Source organism: Rhinoraja longicauda, chromosome 35 (assembly GCF_053455715.1).
Source record: "Rhinoraja longicauda isolate Sanriku21f chromosome 35, sRhiLon1.1, whole genome shotgun sequence".
Lineage (NCBI taxonomy): Eukaryota > Metazoa > Chordata > Chondrichthyes > Rajiformes > Arhynchobatidae > Rhinoraja > Rhinoraja longicauda.
Window position 1 is genome coordinate 14528257 of NC_135987.1, and position 21387 is coordinate 14549643.

Consider the following 21387-nt stretch of genomic DNA (forward strand, 5'->3'; position numbering starts at 1 on the left):
GCTGCATTTGCTGTAAGGCAGCAACTCTACCGCTGCGCCACCGTGCCGCCTTTTATTTGCAAGGAGGCTCGCTTTTTTTTAACAAATACTTTATTCCAAAACAAAAACAAACATACAAAGCAGTAACGCGATCAAATCAAAAGCTGCCGGTATTGGCAGTTTACAAACAAAACAATTATCAAATTAAAATTCCGCCAACTTTGTCAATAATACATTCGACCTCCCGCGGCGACCGGCGTTCACGGAAGGCCGCCAGCATCCCCGTGGACACCGCGTGTTCTCTCTCCAGGGACACGCAAGGCCGCTCTCTGGCAGTGGCCATCCAAACATCTTGAAGGAAACATCAAATGGACACACAATGCTGGAGTAACTCAGCGGGTCAGGCAGCATCTCTGGGGAGAAGGAATGGGTGACGTTTCAGGTCGAGACCCTTCTTCAGACAGAGAGTCAGGGGAGAGGGAGACAAGGGATATAGACGATGATATCGAACAACGAATGAAAGTGGAATTCTCTGCCTCAGAAGGCAGTGGAGGCCAATTCTCTGAATGCATTCAAGAGAGAGCTAGATAGAGCTCTTAAGGAAAGCGGAGTCAGGGGGTATGGGGAGAAGGCAGGGAGAATGATCAGCCATGATCACATTGAATGGCGGTGCTGGCTCGAAGGGCCGAATGGCCTCCTCCTGCACCTATTGATCTATTGTCTATTGAAAGATAAGGAAACATTAATGGACACTTCACTTTTCGCAAGTATAAGTAAAATGTTAACGACTGGTTCAGCTGTTTCACCAGATAAGATGCGCGATGCCCCCTTGAAACCTTAGGGACCCAAAGGTCCGGTGGAGATTCTCAGCCAGTGCGTCTATGTTTTTAAACCTGGCAGTCGTGCTTTTATGCTTCACAGAGAAAGCTTGTGAAACGTGCTGTGGATGGTGCAGATTGTCCCACTGAAGGTTAACCAGCCTGACACAACTGTCAGACACGGTTGTACTCGCTTTAGCAAAACAGAATGTCAATTTTTCTCGGAACGAGAGATTTCCAGACTGATCTAAATTAACTGACATAAATTCTGGAAATGGGATGTTAAATATTACACGTTGCCTTTCTTTCCCGGTCTCCGCTCTTTAATACTGTTGCTGATTTGAAAAACAATTACCGCAGTGACCTATGGCCATTTGCGTTCTCTCCCCACCCCCTCTGTGTCCTCTCTCCATCTACAAAGGTCAGTGGCCTTGGATTTATGGGGTTCGCTGTCTAAGTCGAATGCACTTTTGATTCTGTAAGCTTGGTGAACACGCTGCTGCATCAGACCAGGCAACACATCATTTTCTGCCGTTTGATCTCAAGACAAGATAAATGCTTTCAACAGCTGAAACCATGGTGTGGTTTAGTAGCATTCATTGGCTGATTGTGTAGTCTAGTTTAGAGATGCCTCGTGGAAACAGGCCCTTCGGCCCAGCGGGTCCGCACCGACCAATGATACCCGCACACTATCTCCATCCTACACACACTAGGAACAATGTTACATTCATACCCAGCCAATTATCCAACAAACCTGCACGCCTTTGGAGTGTGGGAGGAAACCGAAGATCTCAGAGAAAATCCACGCAGGTCACGGGGAGAACGTACAAACTCCGTACAGACGGCGCCCGTAGTCAGGATGGAACCCGGGTCTCCGGTGGTGTAAGGCAGTAACCACACCATGCCGCCCAATACAAACATTGTATTTGTGCTTCAGTGCAACTATGGAGTCACACAGCATGGAAACAGGCCCTTCGGCTCACCAAGTCCGTGCTGGCCATGCTAATCCCACTTTATTTTTCCCACATTCCCATTCACTCCTCCCAGAATCTATCATTGACCTACAGACTTGGGGACATTTTACAGAGGCCATTTAACCCACAATGTGTAAAACACCCAGCGAGAACCTGCAACTCTATACAAGAGCAGTCTGGATCAGGATTGAACCTGGGTCACTGGAGCTGGGAGTCTATATCCCCTTGTACTACAACTGATTCCTGAAGGTACTTGAATAATTTTCTTCAGCCAGAAATTACAGACCTCCTTTGATTTGATATTTGAAAACATATAACAACATTTATATAAATTGCCGCTGAGTTTTAGTTTAGAGATACAGCGTGGAAACAGGCCCCTTGTCCCACTGAGTCCATGCCAACCAGTAATTACCGGTACACTAGTCCTATCCTACACACGATTTACAGAAGCCAATTCATCTACAAACCTGTACGCCTTTGGAAATTTGGAGGAAACCAGATCACCCAGAGAAAACCCACGTGGTCACAGGAAGAAGGGTCTCAACCTGAAACGTCACCCATTCCTTCTCTCCAGACATGCTGCCTGTCCCACTGAGTTACTCGAGCATTTTGTGTCTGCTTTTGAACCAAAAACCTGCTGACTAGGAAGCTCGACCTTACACACAGAGTCTGAAGAAGGGTCTCGACCTGAAACGTCACCCATTCCTTCTCTCCAGAGATGCTGCCTGCCCCACCGAGTTACTCCAGCATTCTGTGTCTACCGTCACGGCTGATGTGACGGGACTTGAGAGACAGGAGCCTTAAGTGTTCACTCAAACAACTTTGTCACTAACGCTTTGCTGGAGTGAAGAAGATCTTTCCCAGAAACGCCAGCATATTTTTATTTTAAACCCAACTTGGACTTCTCCTGCCCCATGTGGTGGCATCTTTTTTTGAATTGTTAAATCAGAATTTGAGAGCAAAAACAACTCACTGCCATTCAAAGTAGAAGGAGAGCAGGAGGCCAGTGGAGGAAGTGTTACGACCCCTGCCATTTCAAAACAGTTTGCTGTCGGTGCAGGTCCCAACATCTTTTGGTTCGACAATTAAACTGTGATTGTTTTGTTCGACATTTTCCGCATGAACGGGTGACATTTACGCGATATTTTGTCCTTTATTTCAATTAAAAGGCAGGATGAGGGGAGAAATGAACCCGTGACACTATAAAAATAACGAATGTCTCTGGTAGTCGGGTCTAAATTGGCTTGGGACACTTTTTGCGCAGTCTGGTGGACATGTAAATGAATGTAAATTACTGGGATCAATCCTGGCGGTAGAGCATGGAATTCCAGGACACAGGGAAGGAGAGTGCATTTTATCCAGCACTACCTCTGACAACTATTGCATTTCAACGCAAGGACACAAAAAGCTGGAGTAACTCAGCGGGACAGGCAGCATCTCTGGAGAGAAGGAATGGGTGGCGTTTCGGGTCGAGACCCTTCTTCGGACTAGTTCGGGATAAGGGAAACGAGAGATATAGACGATGATGTAGAGAGATAAAGAACAATGAATGAAAGATATGCAAAAAAAGTAACGATGATAAAGGAAACTGGCCATTGTTGGCTGGTCGTTGGGTGACAACGAGAAGCTGGTGCGACTTGGGTGGGGGAGGGATAGAGAGAGAGGGAATGCCAGGATTATTTGAAGTGAGAGAAATCAATATTAATATCACTGGGCTGTAAGTAAGAGATACTGTTCCTCCAATTTGCGATTAGCCTCACTCTGACAATGGAGGAGACCGAGGACAGAAAGCTCAGTGTGGGAATCGGAAGGAGAATTAAAGTGTTTATCGACCGGGAGATCAGGTTGGTTTAGGCGGATTGAAGTCATTCAGGCGGCAAGCCTGCCCCCAGTACCCCGGAAAGTCCTGCATTTCCGTAGCACCTATTGTGATCCTTTTAAGCCACACAGCCACTGGGGTACTTGTGAAATAAATCAAGGACAGCATGGAATTGATGGACTGAATGGTCTCCAATGTCATAAGAAAATGATCAAGATACCATACAGGCATTGTCTGATGCAGGGAATGTGAATTGTGTGCACGCTGGTTGCCACAAACTACAGGGACAGTAACAGCCGACTGAAGACGATGTTAAGGCTGGGGCTGAGGAGAGAGATGGCTGATCCGAGCAGCCAGATTACATTGGGGATGTGGGAGGTAAATGGATCGATGGCTTAAGTTGCTGTGAATGAAGTTAGATTGTGGTGGGAAGTGGGGCTGCAATGATGGAGCATTGTTCGGGCTGGCTTTCCCTTGCAGTTTAAGTGCAGCCAGGCAGCACTGATGTTACTCTTGGTATTACTGTTTGCTTCTGCCCACTGGCAACATTCTCAGCATTGAGTGATGAGGCTGTGGGCTGAGGGAGGTCAGCACAAACTCAGGACTGAAGGTTTGAACGTAGCTCAGAGGAGACATTTCATCCAGCCTTTGTCTGTTGCAGTCATAGTCATGCAGCATGGAGCTTAGACCTTTGGCGCAACTAGTCCATGCTGCCCCATCTAAACCGGTCCCATTTGCCTGCATTTGATCCATTTGGGCGCCGCTCATAACAACTACAGCGCGGGCTGGACTTTGAAAATGGCGCCAAAACATGGCGTCTCTTGCACGTGGGCACGGTGGTCTATTTCTGTACACTTTGCTAATCAAGGATGTGCTTGGATCTGGGAATACTGTACTGGACTATCTGTGAGAAAATATTTTCTCTGTACGTTTGCACCTGTTACAATAAAACCACCATTGAACCATTGAAATCCCTCAAAACCTTTCCTATCCATGTACCTGTCCAAGTGTCCATTAAATGGTGTTCTCGTCCCTGTCTCAACTACCTCTCCTGCAGCTCATTTGATATACCCACAGCTTCTGAGTGAAAAAGTTGCCCCCCAAATTCCTGTAAATATCTTTCCCCTCTGACCTTAAACCTATGATCTCTGGTCCTCGATTCCCCTACCTTGGGTAATAGGCTGTGCATTCACACCATCAGTTCACCTCATGTGTCTCAGTAGATGAATCCTTGATATGCCTTTGAAAATGCATGGCTATTTATTTCCCGCTTTGGCCAACATTTATCAGTTTAGCAGCAATGGGAGATTGCACTGCACTTCCAGTGCTATGTGGAGTTTGCATGTCCTCTATTTGACCAAGGGTGCTCCATTATCTTCCCACATCCATGATATAATCCCATTGTTTGTTAGTTAGTTAGTTACCTGTTAGTTACCTGTGGTGTAGGTGAGTTGCAGGAGAGCTGGGGGACTTGATAGATTTGAGATGGAGACTAGGTTGCATGCAAATAAGTGCAGGAATGGATGATAGAAAAACTCTGAGAGGCGTAGACAAAATAATATGAAAATAACATGCTGCATGCAACGACAGAACTAAACCCAGAAAATTTGTTAACTCATTCATCAGGCGTCTGTGAGAATGTGGTTTTTATGCAGATAATTTGGATAGAACTACACCCCATTCACAATTTTTTTTAGTGAAATTAATCTTAGATTGATAGATTCTTGATTACTATGGGTGTCAGGGGTTTTGGGGAGATGGCAGAAGAATGAGGTTGAGAGGGAAAGATAGATTAGCCGCAATTGACTGGCAGTGGACTTGATGGGCCGAATGGCCTAACTCTGCTCCTATAACTTATGATTGGAGGACATTACCATCTATATACTAAAACTAGGCCCACCTTACTCACCGTCGTCCCTTTGGTGCTAATGGAAGAAGTTTCATTGAAATTGGTGTTATATTTTTAAAGTTATTCACATTTTAAAGTTTAAATCTATCTCTTAGGGAGGGAGGGGGGAGGAGGGAGGAGGGTGATTGAGGGGGATGGAGTGGGGGGGAGGGGGAGGGGAGGGAGGAGTGGCAGGGGGAGGGGAGGAGGGGATGGGGAGAGGGGGGGAGAGGGGTAGGGGAGGGGATGGGAGGGGGTGGAGGGAGGGAGGCAGAAGCAGGAATGGAGGGGGAGGGGGGTGGAGGGGAGGGGGAGGGGGAGGGGGAGGGGGGAGAGTGGAGGGGGAGGGGGAGGGGGGAGAGTGGAGGGGGAGGGGAGGGGGAGGGGGGAGAGTGGAGGTGGTGGGGGGGAGAAGAGGGTGCTGCGCCAATGCAGGAGAGGTTTGGGCCCAACGGGTCCACTTGGTCTAGTAGTTTCTTAAAATCTCTTTCCACCTCTGTTAAGTGGGATGTCTTCAGATCAAATTGATTGTTGTACAATCTGTGCTTGCTGTATAGTTAGACCAGACCATTTCCAACTTTTTGGCCAACTCATTATATTAAGGTAAAATATAAATATACCTTAGAAACATAGAAACATAGAAACATAGAAACTAGGTGCAGGAGTAGGCCATTCGGCCCTTCGAGCCTTAATTTGGGAAAGAGTTCACTGTGCAAAAAATCTAGTGTTTTTTAATTGTCATGTGAACAATAAATCCTTACTTGCAACAGCATAACAGGCCTGTAAACACAATGTACATCGATAATATGTAATAAACAAAACAATCAATAAACCAACAACCCCATACTAGTGCAAAAATCCTTAAATGTTCTAAGTGCAACCGAAACAAGTTGGTAGTTCATTGTTGAGGTTACCGTTGTGTTCCAGAGTCTAATGATGGTTGAGAAGAAGCTAGTCTTGTACCTGGAGGTACATTGTTCCATCTTCTTTCTCTTCTTGCCGAGGGTGGGAGTGAAGTGAGAGTGTGGCCAGGGTGGTGTGGGTCTCTGATGATATTGGCTGCCCGTGCAAATTCTTCCTTTCCAAATAAGATTTTCAACAATAAGATTTATTGTCTACTGCCGGACCCTGACGTGAGAGGACGCTGGCGCTGTTTGTTCGCCGCTTCTCCGTCAGGATAGTTTGTCTGTTTGTTTTTATGTTATGACTGTTTTTGTAAAGCGCTTTGAGCACCTGGTAAAGCGCTATATAAAATAAATGCTTATTATTATTATTATTATTATTATTATTATTATAACTATTTGTTTTGCAATTGTTCTCCAGGGTAAGACGGTGCGAGTTATCACGGCGCTGGACCAGGACCGAGGTCGGCCCCGGGGAATTGGTTACACCATCGTTTCGGGTAAGGGAGTTGGTATTGCTTTTCTTTTGTCGCCATTTTGCCTTCCGTTGGTGAAACGAGATGAGCAAAGACCTCCATTTGTGGTGAAAGGAATTTGCAAATGCATCCAACAAGGATGGGTTGCTCCTGGGCCCGGCCAAACTGGCCATCCGCGACTCAGGGCGCCAGGTGGAAGAGGGCTCTGCCCGAGCCGGCTGCCTGCCCCTTTTCCGGGGTTACATCCGCGCCCGGGTGGTGTTGGAGAGGGACTACGTGCTGTCCACGGGCACCCTGGAGGATTTCCGGGACCGCTGGGCACCGCGGGAGATTGGATGTATCCTGGATGGGGATTGTAATATAATTGTATAATAGTTTCAATTGGTATATTTGTTTGTAAAGTATTCTGGTGGTGGGTTCTGTTTTGGTTTTATTGTAATGTATATATTATTTTAATATTTGAATAAATATTTTTGGGGAAAAAAAAGAAGAAAAAAAAAGAAAAAAAAAACAAGGATGGAAAACAAGGAGCTATTGAGTAGTGTAACTGTTACAATTGAGAACATTGTATAAACTGTTTATTGTGATATGGAAGTCCCTCCTCATGAAGCCTGGTGGTTGTGGCAGGAGCTCGGAGAGATTTTCAATCCCTGTTACCACTGAGCAATACTAGTGTGCAAAGTGAATTCCTTCATGTTACTTTCTCTGGAACATAATGCCTTTATTGCCCAATGAACGCACGGGCAGGGGAAGTTCATGCAAACACCTTGAGCAATCGTCCGTCACTGACTCTACCGCTGCGGGTTGCTGAGAGTACCTTCATCAGCTGTTCTTTACTGAGACCACAGTGAGTGATCATTGCCAGTGGCTACCCCAGGGCTTTGCATGCCAGAAACTGTAGCGCAGTTGACACAAGTCATCTGTTGTGAGGACGGGCACCGTAGTGTAGTGTGGCCCCATTATCATAGGGCGAGCCGCCCGGGCCCGAAGCACCCGCTGAACAACCGTGCCGCCGACCGGAACCCGCCTGGGTAGGCCCGACTCGGTGGAAGCCTCGGCGGCAGCAGCAGCGGTGGGGCCTCGGTGAAGGTGTGGCCCCAACGAGGCGGCGGTGGGGCCTCGACGAAGGTGGGGCCTCGACGGAAGTGGGGCCTCGACGGAGGTGGGGCCTCGACGGAGGTGGGGCCTCGACGGAGGTGGGGCCTCGACGGAGGTGGGGTTTCGACGGAGGTGGGGCCTCGACGGAGGTGGGGCTTCGACGGAGGTGGGGCCTCGACGGAGGTGGGGCCTCGACGGAGGTGGGGCCTCGACGGAGGTGGGGCTTCGACGGCGGTGGGGCCTCGACGGAGGTGGGGCTTTGACGGAGGTGGGGCCTCGACGGAGGTGGGGCCTCGACGGGGGTGGGGCCTCGACGGAGGTGGGGCCTCGACGGAGGTGGGGCCTCGACGGAGGTGGGGCCTCGACGAAGGTGGGGCTTCGACGGAGGTGGGGCCTCATGATCGACCCACGATCAGTGGTCGATGTGCGTGAGGGGGGGGAGTGAAGACAATAGGGACCCAGGGAGGGGGGGAGACACTAGTTTTAGAATCCTCTACCCAGGGGATATGCCTGCTAAGTTTGTTTGTTTGTTTGATGTTCGTTCCAGTTTAGGCGCTGTGCACACGGCAGCCAGCCAACAGCTGCTTGTCTTTTCCTTTTTTTTCCACTTTTAACCTCAAGTTGTCGTTTACCATGTTGTGTGTTGTGACTGTTGGCAGACCAATTTTCCTCCGGGGATGGATAAAGTTTTATCGTATCATATCCTATAGTTACTGTGATTTCAGAGACCTGATGCTGTGCGTTCAAACTCCACTAAATCTGAATTCAATTTATTTAGAAAATCTGAAATCGGGGCTCTGGAGAGTGGTGAGTCTGTGGAATTCTCTGCCACAGAAGGTAGTTGAGGCCAGTTCATTGGCTATATTTAAGAGGGAGTTAGATGTGGCCCTTGTGGCTAAAGGGATCAGGGGGTATGGAGAGAAGGCAGGTACGGTATGCTGAGTTGGATGATCAGCCATGATCATATTGAATGGCGGTGCAGGCTCGAAGGGCCGAATGGCCTACTCCTGCACCTATTTTCTATGTTTTCTATGTAAGTCAAGTCAAGTTTATTTGTCACATACATATACAAGATGTGCAGTGAAATAAAAGTGGCAATGCCTGCGGATTGTGCTAAACTACAAAACACAATAGAAAAAAAAATTTAACACAAAAAATAAATTAATGCAGTAAATTAAATTAGTCCCTGGTGATATGAGAGTTAACAGTCCTGATGGCCTGTGGGAAGAAACTCCGTCTCATCCTCTCTGTTTTCACAGCGTGACAGCGGAGGCGTTTGCCTGACCGTAGCAGCTGGAACAGTCCGTTGCTGGGGTGTTAGGGGTCCCCCATAATGTTGCTGGCTCTGGATCTGCAACTCCTGATGTATAGGTCCTGCAGGGGGGCGAGTGTAGTTCCCATAGTGCGTTCAGCCGAACGCACTACTCTCCGCAGAGCCTTCCTGTCCTGGGCAGTGCTGTTCCCAAACCAGATTGAGATGTTGCCGGACAAGATGCTTTCTACAGCCCCAGAGTAGAAGCACTGAAGGATCCTCAGAGAGACTCTGTAATGTAAATTGAATATTTAAAAAACATTGTTCTGTTTTTTAAAAATATCCTTAAAGGTAGAAATTCTGCCATTCTCTCTCACCCTGACACAAATGCACGTCCAGTATCAAGGAGAGGTAGAAGGCAATTGAGACACCCAGTTGCTAGGGCAATTTGCGATGAGTATTAAATGTGCTCGCGTGAAACACTGTGCTGCAGGTTTGGTATGGGCTTTTATTGTAGGCTATTGTGCTTCTAAACCCTTCCTGAGAATATCACCCACAACTGTGGTGAATCAATAGGAGAACACTACAGACTATACACAATCCCTTTTAAAATATCTCAATCGACAGGTAGAGTTCACAGCCCTCGATGCAGAGTTGCGCAGTGGTGCAGCGGTAGAGTTGCTGCCTTGCAGCGCCAGAGACCCAGGTCCAATTCTGACGATGGGTGCTGTCTGCATGGCGTGTGTACGTTTGCCCTGTGACCACATGGGTTTCCTCCGGGTGCTCTGGTTTCCTCCCACATTCCAAAGACGATACGATACGACATAACTTTATTTATCCCAGGAGGGAAATTGATCTGCCAACAGTCATAAAACACAAAATACATGAAACATGAAATTAATGTGACGAGTGGATTGGTGATGTGCAAATATTGGGATGGGAGGGGGGGGAGTCAGTTTACCTCACGACAGATGAGGGAGGAGTTGTGCAGGTACAGATGTGCAGACTTATAGGTTGATTGTGTTCTGTAAGTTGACCCTAGTGTGTAGGATAGAGCTAGTTTACAAGTGGTTGCTGGTCGGTGTGGACTCGGTTGGTCAAAGGTCCTGTTTCCAAGCCGGATCTCCAACAAACTAAAACTAGAAGCTATGTTTACTAAAAGCAGAGTGATCTCTCCTGCCAAATGCAGTCAGTGAAAGTTAGCCACACAACAGAGATTCTGGGGAAATTCAAACCATAGTCAGCTTCAGAAGAGTTAAAATGAAAGAATTGCATAGTCATCTTCATAACCTGACCCGTGAGTGTGGTGGCTAGATTCCTTGTTCAGAAGGTTGGCAGATTTAAATGTGCATCCAGAAAAATCATTACAAATATCCAGGCCAACACTTGGCATGAATCAAGCTGTGAGCAACAACAAATGACTCAGACTAACACAGGGATTTGAGTGTGTCATCAAAGGAGTGCTGCTGTGTCAAAGATGTTGCCTTAGAGATAGAACATTAAACCAAAGCCCTGTCTAACACGCCAGCTAACTGTAAAAGATAACACTATTAACAGCGTTGCAAAAAAGGAACTGGGAGCTATCCCATGGCCTGGCCAATATTCATCACCAACAGTAGCAAACCATATCTATTCTCCAACATATCATATCTGACGGAGCTCACAAGTGCGTATTAGCTGCCAAATTTCCTACGTGACATTATGACTGTACTTCCAAAAAATATCATTGGCTGCAAAGCATTCAGGACGTGCTGAAAAAATGCTCTGGAAAAGCTCTCTGCTTGGTCTCCTGGCATCAGTCCAAAGCCGCTCGTCACACTAATTTGTCTCTTTAACCTTTTGGTGTCGAGTTAAAAGCCCACGTTTTAGTCAAAACAACTGATTGTGGCCGCTTTTCTCCGAAACTACCAGCCCGTAAATAAAACCTATTTGGAAAGTTTGGTCCCTGAGGAAAGTGACTGATATTAATCATTATCTAAAGAGACAGGGGCAACGAATCAAAATTCTACATGTAATACCAAATACGACAAATTAGTTTACCGCTGGCTCTGGGCATTCCAACCCAGAGTACTATGTTCACAAGATCTCACTTCATTCAGCTCACAAGAAGAGAAAGACTGCCTACAGGGACCAGAATTTTATGTTTGGTTCAAATGAATACAGTTGCGTAACAAAAAGCCACATGACTTTTATATTATAGTAATGGACCCACTTGACGCCAGTCAGAAATTAAACGCACTTTTCAATCAAGGTTTTTAATGTGTTTTTTTTTTTGTGCTTTGTTAACTCACGGAAGAATTATGTTAAGTGAGTAATTGGATCTTGGAGCTTGTTTGTGTCAGGAGTTCATTAATTCACTCAATTTCTTTTTGAAAGTGCATGGACACATCTCTAATTTTACAGTTATGCAGTAAATTATGGCCTTTAAAGAAAGAAGGTCTTGAGGAATCAGTAAGGCCTGAAAATATTTTCATAAAAAGTTAACCATTAAAAAAAAATCAAATAAAAATGTATGAAACAAGGCAGTCAAGGAAGTAGTAATAACGAAGTCCAAGGAACTTAAGGTCTGAAGAAGGGTCCCGACCTGAAACGTCACCTATCCATGTTCTCCAGGGATGCTGCCTGACCCACTGCGTTACTCCAGCACTTTGTGTCCTTATTATATATGAAACAGGAATAAATTCAACACCATTTTCGCCTGTTTTGCTGTTGAGTAAGATGGGAAGTCCAGAACCAGGGGTCACAGCTTAAGGATAAGGGGGAAGTCTTTTAGGACCGAGATGAGAAAACATTTCTTCACACAGAGAGTGGTGAGTCTGTGGAATTCTCTGCCACAGAAGGTAGTTGAGGCCAGTTCATTGGCTATATTTAAGAGGGAGTTAGATGTTGCCCTTGTGGCTAAAGGGATCAGGGGGGTATGGAGAGAAGGCAGGTACAGGATACTGAGTTGGATGATCAGCCATGATCATATTGAATGGCGGTGCAGGCTCGAAGGGCCGAATGGCCTACTCCTGCACCTATTTTCTATGTTTCTATGTTTCTATATGAAATGGGAATACATCCAACACCATTTTCGCCTGTTTTGCTGTTGAGTAGGATTATGATGGACATTCTGCCTAACATGTATACTCTGAGCAGTTCCATGAATCGTTAGTTTAGTTTAGAGATCCAGAGGCAGACTTGGAAACAGGCCCTTTGGCCCAGCAAGTCCGCACCAAGCAGCGATCCCCGTACACTTGCACTATCCTACACACGAGGGACAATTTACAATTTACGATTTTTACCTACAAACCTGTACGTCCTTGGAGTGTGGGAGGAAACCGGAGAAAACACACGCGGTCACGGGGAGAACGAACAAACTCCATAAAGGCAGCACTCATAGCCAGGATGGAAACTGGGTCCCTGGTGCTGTAAGGCAGCAACTCAACTGCTTCACCACCGTGCCGCCCCACTCTTGATTTCTCCCAGTCTCTTATCATGGACAGATCAATGATAAGTATTCATCTACTTGAATGACTGCTATTTTAATAAATGAAAGAATAAGAATTGCTCATTGTCTCTTGAGTTCAAAGATTATTCGCTGAGGTGTGAATAGAGACTGCTATATTTTTACCTGCCCTGATGAATTTTAAAAGGTAGCTCTGCCACTGAGACTCGAGCGCTGAATATGAAGAAAATTTCAAGACTATTCCGGTTCCAGAGCCTTAATAATTGGATTTATTTTAGCAGCTATGACGGGCTCAAGGAAAGAGCGTTCACCTGCCGGCCCTGTTTCCACCAATCTTTCCACCACCACGCACAAGAAGCGCAAGACGCCATTGTTTGCTGATGCCGAGAAGTGTGTTCAGCTCTGACTGAACAACTTCTAATCTTGTGATGTGGACTCGATAAGAGCTATGACATTGTTTTTGATCCGGGCGTCATTATCAGTGTACCCTCGGTCCTCTGCACATCCGCTGATGCACGGGATCAGACACGTGCTGTTTCTAGTGGAGTGGAGTTTAGAGATACAGCGTGGAACAGGCCCTTCGGCCCATCGAATCCGTGCCGACCCGAGATCCCCGCGCACTGACGCTATCCAACACACACTAGGGACAATTTGCAAATACACCCCGGCCAATTAACCTACAAACCTGTACGTCTTAGGGATGTGGGAGGAAACGGGAGATCCCACGCAGGTCACGGGGAGAAAGTACAAACTCCGTACGGACAGACCCGTGGTCAGGATCGAACCCGGGCCTCTGATGCTACAACTCTCCTGCTGGACCGCCGTGCCGAGTGGGAAGACGATAAGAAAATGCAAAATGGGCAATTGCAAACAAGTACATTTGACACGCAGGGATATGTTTCGGTATTTCAGTACCATTAACATCTTGTAGATATTACAGGCTGTTGCAGCAGAGTGGTTAAGATACTGGGCTGATATCCGATGGCCTGACCCATCAGTCTGGTGATGCGAGTTCGAATCCCACCAATGCACGTGGGTTAATAAATGTCTGTAATGCTGATGGCAAGAGGAGAGTGGCACAGTGGTAGAGCTGCTGCCTCACAACGCTAGTGGCCTGGGTTCGATCCTGATCTCGGGTGCTGTCTGTGGAATTTCCATGTTATCCTTGTGACTGCGTGGGTTTTCTTTACCATTGGACTCTCCAAGCCGCAGAGTGGCACAGCAGTAGAGTTGCAGCTTCACTGCACCATACATAGATCCTTGATAGGATGGCACAATGGTCGAGTTGCTGCCTGACAGCGCCAGAGACCTAGGTTTGATCCTGACTACGGATGCTGTCTGTGTGGAGTTCGTCCATTCTCTCAGTGGGACCACGTGGGTTTTCTCCGGGATCTCTAGTTGCATTCCACACACATTCCAAAGACGTCTAGGTTTTTGTAGGTTCATTGGTTTGTGAAACTTGCCCTAGTGCATAGGATACAACTGGTGTATAGATGATTGCTGGTCAGCGTGGACTCAGTGGCGAAAGGCCTGTTTTCCACTCTATTTCTAAACTAAACTAAAAGGGTGATGTAGCTGAAAGATTTTTCACAATCCATCATCCTGGATTGAGACACCATCTGGAATTGGTGTCAATGTAAGAGGAAAGACTTGTGTTGTGCAGTGCCTTTAATAGCTGAAACCTTTCAGCCAATGCAGTAGTTTTGAAGTGCATTCACTGTTTGAACATACAATGCGTGACACCCAATTGCCACACATGGCCCTCGCTCAAACACCACTTTGAATGACAAACCTTATTTTTTGATCAAAGGATAAATTTAGTGCTCGAACATCAAATGTCCGGCCTCGGCAAAAATGATACAGATGAATTTGAGAGAGAGTTAGATAGAGCTCTGGGGGCTAGTGGAATCAAGGGATATGGGGAGAAGTTGGGCACAGGTTACTGATTGTGGACGATCAGCCATGAATGGTGGTGGTGGCTCGAAGGGCCGAATGGCCTCCTCCTGCACCTATTTTCTATGTTTCTGTGTTTCATGAGCAGGCCAGTGGTGAACAATTAACAACTGACATCCCTCCTATGTAGCTAATGTATCTCATGCTGAAATCATGTTTTAATTAAAAAATTAACGATCTCCTCCTGAGTAAATGGGATTGATATGTCACGCCTTTGAGACCAATAAATTGGTGTATGTTAGCGAAATTGGCAACTATTGACTGGAAAGGGTTATTCAACCTCGAGCCGAACTCAATGCGATTTAATCAAATTCTCAGATGCATGTGATTGTAAATTGAAGCTGGCTATTTTAAATGCAGTGTGCTTTATTAGTGAGGTCTTGTTTATACTTTTGATGCTCTGCCTTATTAAAAAAACCTGAATATGTGGAGAGTGCTTTTCAACATGAATGAGATGGATGATTGGAGGCATTTTAAGGCTGTAAATCAATGCTTGCTGGTCCAAACACCTTTTCTTTCAAGACAAGTACGTAAAAGAAAATTCAAAGAAAAGTGGAGAATATTGGGAGTGTTCAGGAGCAATTGTGGAGACAACAGATAAAGACTTGGGATGGTGACTTGTATTGGGTATTTTAAAAGTGCAGATTTGCATTCATATATCACCTTGAGAACCTCAGGACATCCCCGAGCACTTCACAACCAATTATGTATTTTTCAGAATAGACTCAAAATGGTGGAGTAACTCAGCAGGACAGGCAGCATCTCTGGAGAGAAGGAATGGGTGACGTTTTGGGTCTGAGGACGGGTCTACGACCGGAAACGTCACCCATTCCATCTCCCCAGAGATGCTGCCTGTCCCGCTGAGTTACTCCAGCATTTTGTGTCTATCTTCGGTTTAAACCAGCATCTGCAGTTCCTTCCTACACATGTATTCTTCAGGTGCAGTTTATGATGTAATACAGGAAACATGGCAGTCTGTTTATGCACAGCAAGCTCCCATTATTAGCAATGTTATAATCATCAGATAATAAATTTCTATGATGTAATGGCATCAATGTTGGAAGACATCAAGGAAATCTCTGCTCTTGTATGGAATGATTAATGGGATCTTCAGATCAAGTATCTCAACCACGGGTTAACACTGCAGGAGTTCTTTAGGGTAGATCCTCAGGGTAATTTTTGTGCTCATTCTGGTGAGGGGCAACAAGATTGGTACATGGATAGGATAGGTTTAGAGGGATATGGGCCAAGGGAGACTAGTGTAGATGGGGCCTGATGGGCGGCACGGACAATGTGGGCCAAAGGGCCTGTTTCCATGCTCTATGACTCAATGATGTGAGAAAGTTGTCCTCCGAGACATGAGTTGTGCAAGTACATTAACTTTCATTAAAATATGTTCAGTACATGGAGTTGAGCACAACAGATCAGTTTAAATATACACGTTTGGATAACGAAGAACTAACCAGTCAGCGGGTGGAGTGCAGTGTCTAGGTGGAATAAATATTGGTGTTGGAAATGGGACTGATGGACAATAGACAATAGGTGCAGGAGGAGGCCATTCGGCCCTTCGAGGCAGCACCACCATTCAATGTGATCATGGCTGATCATTCTCAATCAGTACCCCGTTCCTGCCTTCTCCCCATGGTTAACTTGAGCAATATGAGAGAAAACCATGAGAAATATGGTGGCGCAGCGGTAGAGTTGCTGCCTTACAGGGGGTGTTGTCTGTACGGAGTTTGTACATTCTGCGTCTGTTTCCTCCGGGAAATTCCGGTTTCCTCTCACACTCCAAGACGTACAGGTTTGTAGGCCAATTGGCCTGGTATAAATGTATTATTGGTATAATTGTCCCTAGTGTGTGTTGGATAGGGTTAGTGTGCGGGGATTGCTGGTTGGTGCGGACTCGGTGGGCCGAATGGCCTGTTTCTGCGCTGTGTCTCTAAAGTAAACTAAACTAAAATATGGATGGTTTCCTGCCGTCGATTCTTTGGAATGGAACTGATGAAATTGAGTGGGGCACGGCTGGGAAAACAAAAATTCAAGGTTTATCACCAAGGATATTTCTCCTTTGCCTAATGACCATTCTCAATTGATAAACCAGGTTGGTTGAATAGCTAATACTTCAGATATTGTTGGTCGAATGTTGATGGCTCCTTTCACTGACAGCTTGCTGAAGCTCAAAGGACCCAGCATTTCCAGTGTTTCGAAAAATTAATTAAACCAGAAGGTTTCTTTTACCTTTCAAGAATAAATTTGCCAACCCACTGGCTCGGTTGTCCACCCCACCTTGGTCTTCCATGTAACCATGAAGCCAACAGGGTTGGAACCAGGATTCTGATTAATTAAACTTCAACATCTGCCCCAGTCTCCAGTCCAGCTGTTTTTGGAACGCCAAACTGATCAATTCAAGGCTCGAGCCTTCAAAGTAGAATATTCTCATGTAAAAAAAACAGCAGCATATTCAGGGACAGGTACTGAGCTCCCTCACTATCGAGCGCCATGCTCACAGTTACAGCGCATTACATCCCCGTTAACTCGGCACGGTGGCACAGCGGTAGAGTTGCTGCCTCGCAGCGCTGGAGACTCGGGTTCGATCCTGACTACAGGTGCTGTCTGTACGGAGTTTGTACTTTCTCCCCATAACCGTGTGGATTTTCTTCGGGCGCTCTGGTTTCCTCCCACACGTCAAAGACGTACCGGTTTGTAGGCCAATTGCCTTGGTGAAATTGTAAATTGTCCCTGCGTAGGAAGGAACTGCAGATGCTGGTTTAAAATCGACACAAGAAGCTGGAGTAACTCAGCGGGTCAGACAGCATCTCGGGAGAGAAGGAACTTCGGGGTGAGACCCAAGTGTGTGTAGAATAGTGTTAGTGTGCGGGGATCGCTGGTCAGTGCGGACGCGGTGGGCCGAAACGCCTGTTTCCATGTTGTATCTCTAAACTAAACTAAACTCCAGCCCACCAGAGTCAGAAACCCACACGGAATATATCATAATGGTCTTGTTCTTGGCAGTTGGACAATACATGGCTTCAGCCAATTCAATGTTCCGGTCTGCTTTGACATGTGTCATTAGTATTGGGGAACAGGATAAAACTAGCTGGTTTTAATGTCATCATCGGCGGTCACTCGAAGCGAGTGTGACTGTCCTCATGTAAGGACACCTGTACGTGACTTTGTTCAACGTGGGGAGACTGGTGCACAGACAGCCACCACACGGTCCTTGACAGATCTGGGTCAGGATCCAGTGGCGTGGACTCCAAGACGACCGGGGACACTTTTCTGCCGCAGCCTTCATCCGCCCTCCCAGCCGTTGTGACGCTCCACTAAAGTCAGCATCATCCTCCGCCTGTTCCACCGTTGAGGTCTTGGTTGGATCGCTCTTTGTCAGGGACCTCCCCCTCGACCTTACCGCCATGGGTGACCCTAGCAGGAGCACAGCTCCAGACGGCATCGCTCTCAGGATCTCAGGACCACACAGGCTTCTCCGCCACCGCAAGGTGACAGTCCACGGAGAAGGTTTTTAATGTAATGAAACATCACGAGGGGAATAGTCAGAGTGAGTGCACAGTGTCTTTTTTCAAGAGTGGTGGAGTTGAGAAAGAGAGGGCACACATAAAGAGTTAACAGAAACCTGAGGGACATTGTTTTCACTCATCAGCCTGAAGAACGGTCCCGACCCGAAATGTCACCTATCCATGTTCTCCAGAGATGCTGCCTGACCCACTGAGTTACTCCGGCACTCTGTGTCGTCTTCCTCATTCAGAGTCCACCGACTGGTTAGCCCACAACAAAAGATTTTTTACAAACTAAACTAATAAACTAAACTGAACTGAGGTTGGTGGATATCTGTTGAACGAGCTGCCAGAGGAGGTAGCTGAGGCAGGCAATCCCGCACAATGTACAGGTACAAGGACGGGGAACGTTTGGAGGGATTTGGGTCAAATGGGACTGAGACTTGATGGGGCATCTTGGTTGGCATGGGCGCATTGAGCCGAAGGCTCTGTTTCTATGCGTTATAACTATCTGACTACAAGGTATTAGTGGAGGCATTGATTTGCAACCAAGGAAGACTGTGTAATGAAACTCAGAAGCTGAAGAAATCCAAGCTCAACGCACCTGAAATGGTTGCATAGCACGCTGGTAGGCTAAAGATTCACAAATCTGATTGCAATCCAAACTAAAGTCTGCAATCTATACAAGATGTTCAACATTGAAGGAAAAATAATGTGAAAAGTTTTCTGAAACTTTCCAAAGCCTTTACCATTCAGGCAGAAACATCATTTCCACAAGTCAGGGAGTAGAAAGCCAATTGATTGTTTAATTCTGATCTTGGCTGACTGACTCACTGTTTTGTAGATGAATGGGATTTAGAGTCAGTGACAGCCACTTGGGAGGGATAGGTTGTTAAGGGGTCAGGCCTCTACTTCGCAGAAACAGTTTGTTAAATGCACCCGAGGCGGCAAGAGTTCAAACAACATTGATCAGTAATGGTCTGGAAACCACTGGAGCAGGAGAATGCCTGACATGACCGGCGCTTCCTCTCCTCACCCCCGCCTGAAACCTGCTGGAACAGAGCATCCTGCCATGTTGTGGGCACACCAGAGGGCGACGCGGTGACACAGCGTAGAGTTGCTGCCTTGCAGCGCATTCAGCGCCCGAGACCCGGGTTCGATCCTGACTACGGGTGCTGTCTGTACATTCACCCCGTGACCTGTGTGGTTTTTCTCTGAGATCTTCGGTTTCCTCCCACACTCCAAAGATGTACGGGTTTGTAGGTTAATTGGCTTGGTATAAATGTGAATAAATTGTCCCTAGTGGTGGGTAGGGTGGTGTTAGTGTGCGGGGATCGCCGGTCGGTGCGGACTCGGTGGGCCGAAGGGCCTGTTTCCGCGCTGTATCTCTAAACTAAACTAAACTAAACCAACACTGTTGTGGCACGAGGTGGGGCGGCATGTGAAGGTGGCGCAGCAGTGAAGTTGCTGCCTTACAGCACCAGAGACCCTGAAAATAATATGGGATGGACGGCTGACATGATTTAACCATGAGGACCCTGAAGGGAAGGAGTGAAATTGCAGTGTTACATATCTTGTTGCAAGAGACTATTAACACTGATCGTCCATTTTTCATCTCTGCATACCTCCCTTCTCCCTTTATTTCACGTCAATAGACAATAGGTGCAGGAGGAGGCCATTCGGCCCTTCGAGCCAGCACCACCATTCAATGTGATCATGGCTGATCATTCTCAATCAGTACCCCGTTCCTGCCTTCTCCCCATACCCCCTGACTCCGCTATCCTTAAGAGCTCTATCTAGCTCTCTCTTGAATGCATTCAGAGAATTGGCCTCCACTGCCTTCTGAGGTAGAGAATTCCACAGATTTACAACTCTCCGACTGAAAAAGTTTTATCCTCATCTCAGTTCTAAATGACCTACCCCTTATTCTTAAACTGTGGCCCCTTGTTCTGGACTCCCCCAACATTGGGAACATGTTTCCGGCCTCTAACGTGTCCAACCCCTTAATAATCTTATACGTTTCGATAAGATCTCCTCTCATCCTTCTAAATTCCAGTGTATACAAGCCTAGTCGCTCCAGTGTTTCAACATATGACAGTCCCGCCATTCCGGGAATTAACCTAGTAAACCTACTCTGCATGTCCTCAATAGCAAGAATATCCTTCCTCAAGTTTGGAGACCAAAACTGCACACAGTACTCCAGGTGCGGTCTCAATAGGGGCCTGTACAACTGCAGAAGGACCTCTTTGCTCACTGCTGCTTCATGCCCTGTTTCTTGGTCTCAGTCTTCCTGTCATGGTTGAAGCATGTGTGGACTTTAGACTAGCCTTTAGAGATACAGCCGAGGAAAAGGCCCTTTGGCCCATCGAGTCCATGCCGACCAGCGATCACCCCGTACACTAGCACTAATAGAACAGCAAGTGGTAGACCATGCCTCATTTTAGCATCTCATACACTGGACCACATCTGCAGCACTCCTCCAATCCCAAGTGTAGTCACCCCTGACCATGTGTTTGCTTCTCAGAGTACAGATGCTCCCCGACTTACGATGCTTCGACTTACAATATTCCGACTTTGTGATGGTGCAAACGGCAGCGACCCTCCGCTCGCTTCCGGCCACGCGATCACGTGCATTCAATGCATTTTCGACTCACGATATTTTCTGTTTCCGATGGGTTTCTCGGAACGCAACCCCATCGTAAGTTGAGGAGCACCTGTAGTTACATCTTTTTTGTGTCCTGACTTTTGACTTTACTTTAGACTTTAGAGATATAGTGCAGAAACAGGCCCTTCGGCCCACTGAGTCCGCACCGACCAGCGATCCCCATACACTAGCACTACCCTACTGCACACTAGGGACAATTTTACAATTTTACCAAAGCCAATTAATCGACAAACCCGTAGGTCTCTGGAGAACCTGGAGTAAACCCACGCAGTCACAGGAAGAACATACAAACTCCGTACAGACAGCACCCGGAGTCAGGATTGAACCCGTGTCTCTGGTGCTGTAAGACAGGAATTCTACCTCTGCACCACCGTGACGCCCTTTAACTCCAGAGATTTTTTTTGCAGAAACTCAGTTCCATTTGTAAAAGTTCTGCAACATATCTCTTTTTGAACGAGACATGGAAATGACCAAACATAAAGAAACCTTGTTGAAAACACCCAGCAGCTCAGGTGGCATCAGTGCAGAGTTTGGGTCAATCTTTACTTGCTTTAGTAGAACTTTAAACCTCCATCAAAATCAGTCACAGAAAGCAATTACAGT

The 21387-nt window shown here is 46.7% G+C and overlaps 1 protein-coding gene across 1 annotated transcript in view; it reads left to right on the forward strand.

The window, feature by feature from the left end:
- Positions 1 to 21387, forward strand: part of cdh23 (cadherin-related 23) — a 694191-nt gene that overhangs the window by 194985 nt on the left and 477819 nt on the right. Inside the window, exon 9 of the mRNA XM_078428607.1 lies at positions 6802 to 6880. Coding sequence (XP_078284733.1) covers positions 6802 to 6880 — 79 coding nt within the window. The remainder of the gene's footprint in view (positions 1 to 6801; positions 6881 to 21387) is intronic.